Source organism: Echinops telfairi, unplaced genomic scaffold (assembly GCF_000313985.2).
Source record: "Echinops telfairi isolate 266 unplaced genomic scaffold, ASM31398v2 ScPeMD7_7475;HRSCAF=8513, whole genome shotgun sequence".
Taxonomy (NCBI): Eukaryota; Metazoa; Chordata; class Mammalia; order Afrosoricida; family Tenrecidae; genus Echinops; species Echinops telfairi.
In genome coordinates this window covers 5,964,228-5,968,419 of record NW_022111379.1, presented here as the reverse complement: position 1 = coordinate 5,968,419, position 4,192 = coordinate 5,964,228, and the positions used below count along the sequence as shown (strand labels likewise).

The window sequence follows — 4,192 nt, the reverse complement described above, 5'->3', positions numbered from 1 at the left end:
TATTTTTTTACCTACCCTTGTATTTCTATCTATCTATCTTTTAAATTTAAAAAGAGACAATTTTAAACGTGTACGAAATTCTGCTGCATAGAAAGGCCTGGGGAACTCGATCATCAGAGGCAAGGGTGAGAACATCGGCCAGGGACCACGAAGGGCGTACGAAATGGAAACTGGAGACGTGATGCGTGGGCTTGGCCTCTTGAGAGTTTGCCTCTTTGGAATTCGTTCAGACCTTTCAGACTTCTTTAAGGCATTTAGTGTCCTGATTTTATCTCTTATATGGGAACGAGAATTTTCGTTTTCTAGGGTTTTTAGAAATTCATACCTGGCCTGGGTTAAGGGTTGCTGCACTGTTAATCACTTTCTTTGCCATGAAGTGTGTTGACTATGTGTGCAAATGATTAGTTGCAGTTTGCAGTCAGTGTCAGCAGAGAGCATGAGCAAAGTGACATTTCTCAGCGCTAAGATTAAAAATCGTCCTTTCGCTTATGCCGTGGACTCACTTCTGATCATTGCAACCTTCTAGGACAGTCGAACTCACTGTGCGTTTCCAAGACTTTATTGGAAGTAGGCAGCCTCATCCTTGCCCTCTGGAGCAGCTGTTGGATTTGAACGGCCGAGGTTGTACTGTGCAGCTCAGTGCATAGGCCACTGTGCCACCAAAGCTTCTAACTAAAATGGCTCTATGAACATTTCATAACTATTCTGCAGAGATTTGGCAGCTCTGCCATTCTAGTAATGTTAGCCCAAGGAGGAGGAAGGAATTCAGGATACGAATGGGAACAAGTGCATTGTGCAGCCCTGCGGTTTCTCCTCTTGTTAAGCCTTGCTAACGGAGCGTGCCATGTGTCCCCCTCCCCGTTTCTTTGCAGCATGCGCCAGACTGGAGTAAATACGATGACCGGTTGATGAAAGCAGCAGAAAGGGGGGATGTAGACAAAGTGTCTTCAATCCTTGCTAAGAAGGGGGTCAATCCAGGCAAACTAGACGTTGAAGGCAGATCTGCGTAAGTACGACCAGGGCATCAGTAAGAAAAGCGAATCTGGAGGGGATGTGGGTAGACCCTTGCGGTACAAATGACATTTGTTACATTGTGGTTATCAGCGTTTAAAACGAAAAACGCTTTTGTCTTTCAGAAGCTTTTTTTCCAACGTCATGGACTAATTGTCAGTTTGAAAGACATCCAATTTAGGGAGGAAATACTAATGTACTACCTAGTAGTCCAGCTGTTTCAGCCCTATGACAAACAGCTGCCCGTTGTGTCTATATAAAGCGTTTCCATGTTCCTAATCCTGTTTGATCCTCACAGCAGCCTCATAAAAGAATTAGGGGAAAAAGTTACAGAGATTAAATAACTTGATCTATTTCTTGGGCACAAAGTTTGGGCAATTGAGTTTGAATGACAGCCAAAGGGGAGCCATGGTGAGTAGTGTGGCGAAGGTCGGGAGACAGTGGTGATCCTACCCCTTCATTCCTGCCTCACTGAGGAGGCCTCCTGACTTGTCTGTGTGGCTTTGAACTACGTATTTAACTTCTCTCCCATCCCTCTCATATTTTCATTACTTTACTACTGTTGAGGATGGGGTGCAAGATCAGGATATAAAAACCAGTTGGATCTCTCTATCCTAGGAAGGGAAACTTCAAAAAAAGAAATAAGGAAAAAAATACCATTGTCAGTGCACTTCCACCCCCTCACCTTTCCATCTCCTATCAAATACTTAGGAATAAATCTAATTAGGGACATAAAAGACTTATACAAATGAAACCACAAAACACTATTGTAAGAAACCAAGAGACCTCCATAAATGGGAAAACCTGCCATGCACATGGATAAGAAGATTTAGCATTGTGAAAATGTCAATGTTACCCAAACTAATCTACAGATAATCATGCAAACCCAATCCAAGGACAAAACTCTGACAACATTCTTTAACGAGATGGAAAAACTAATTCACAACTTTATGTGGCAAGGAAGAAAGCCCTAGATAAATAAAGCATTACTGCAGAAAGGTAACATAGTAGGAGAACTTGCGTTCCTGATCTCAGGACCTACTGCATAGCCATGGTAGTCGGGAGAGTCTGATACTAGTACAGTGGCAGACACACAGGCTAGTGGAACAAAATTGAGAACCCAAGGTAAATCCATCCCATCTAGGGACAGCTGATCTTTGACAAAGGGCTGAAGATTAAATGAGGGAAGCGGTTGTCTCTTCAACAAATGATACTGGCCAACTGGTTATCCATTTGTAAAAAATGAAATAGGATGCATACCTCCCACAATACACAAAAACCAAACCGAAAATAGGTCATAAATCGGCCGAAATGTAAAACCTAAAACTATAAAGTTCATGGGAGGTACATAATGACAAAGCCAGTGGCCCAGGTTTATGGCATAAATAGACTATCAAACAACTAAAAATACACAAGCAGCAGAATATGAAGTCCATGAGTGAGACCCCTAAAAAGAATGGAGGACCCGTTGACTAGGGTTTTTTTTTTCTTTTGCAAATACAGTCAAAAAGTGTCTGATCTCTGTAATTTATAGAAAACGTCAATACCTGAAAAACAAGCAACTCTATCAATGGGCAGAGGACATGAACAAACACGTGACCAAAGAAGTCACGTAGGTGGCTCGCAAGCCCATGAAGAGAGGCTCACTATCATTAGCCTTGGTTGAGTTGACCCGAAGCGCAACAAAACCAAGGCTGTCTCGTCCCGTGCCATCGTCACAATTGTGATTGCGACGGAGCTCGTTGTTGTGACCACCCTGTCAGTCCATCTTGGTCATTCGATGCAAATCAAGACTACAAGGAGATACCACCTCCCCCTGGAAAAACAGCATTGATCTTCCCCAACAGCAAGCAGAAAGCAACAAATGCTGATGAGGTTGTGGGTGGAGGGTATTGGATCTCTTATATACTGCCGGTGCTATTGTAATACAGCACAGCCCTCATGGGAAATGCTTCCCTTTAAGCTAGAAATACCTTATGGTCCAACAGTGTCCTGCCTAGGCTACCCTAGAGCAGTGGTTCTCAACCTGTGGGTCGTGGCCCCTTTGGGGGCCGAATGGCCCTTTCACAGAGGTCGCCCGATTCATAACAGTAGCAAAATTGTAGTTATGAAGTAGCAACGAAAATAATTTTATGGTTGGGGGGGTGGCTCACCACAACATAAATTGTATTAAAGGGTTGCGGCATTAGGAAGGTTGAGAACCACTGTCCTAGAGAAATAAAGAGCTGTGACAGCAATAGACAAGCACACACAGCCCTGTTCGGTGCAGCATTATTCACGATGGCAAAACTTAACACCAGAAACCCCCAGACCACATCAACAAACTTCACCGTCATCTCGTCGATTCTGACTGACAGCAGAAGAATTACCCCTTGGTGTCTCCGAAACTAAATCTTGCCCGGGGCAGAAGCCTCATCTTTCTCCTGTGCAGTTCTGGGTGAATTCAAACTGCTGACCTTGCGATTAGCAGCCCAATGTATAACCTGCTCTGCCTTAAGTGCCCATCAGTGCTGAGTGGGTAAACAAACTGGTACGTACACATGATAGACTCTTATGTGATGATAAACGAGTAGCAGGGAATTAATGAAACATTTCATAGTATGGATTAACTGGAAGCACATTATGATGAGTGAAATAACTCAATCACAAAAGGACAAATATTGTATGAGACCAGTATTATAAATTTTTTTAAAAAAGATTTACACATTAAAAAAATAGCACCATATTTTCATGGTTCACAGGGATGGGAGGGTGGGGGTGAAGGAGAATCATGAATCTGATAGGAAGCATGCCCATTTTGGTGAAGGGAAAGGTAATGTACAGTATATGAGGAGGTTCCCCCCCCCAAATAAAAAATGGCATTTTTTTTTTAAAGCCATGCATTTAAATTATTTTACAAAACAACCTTGTCACCTTCAAAGTAATCTCCATTATACTTAAGACATTGGTAAAATCTTCTATTCCATTCTTGGAAACATTTTTCAAACATCTGTTTGGATGGCTGATAGCACCTCCCTCATTTTTGTCTTCACATCTTCTACTCTTTCAAATCACTGTCCTTTCATGTCCCTCAGCATTCTCAGAAACAAAAAGAAGTCATACAGAGCAAGATCAGGTGAGTAAGGTGTGTGGGGCAAGAAAGGCATGCTGTTTATTGCCCAAAACTGGCACACTGAGATGG

General features: G+C 42.7%; 1 protein-coding gene across 1 annotated transcript in view; it reads left to right on the top strand.

Moving 5' to 3' along the window:
* Positions 1-4,192, top strand: part of UACA (uveal autoantigen with coiled-coil domains and ankyrin repeats) — a 54,683-nt gene that overhangs the window by 3,124 nt on the left and 47,367 nt on the right. The window contains exon 2 of the mRNA XM_045285703.1: positions 873-1,006. Coding sequence (XP_045141638.1) covers positions 873-1,006 — 134 coding nt within the window. The remainder of the gene's footprint in view (positions 1-872; positions 1,007-4,192) is intronic.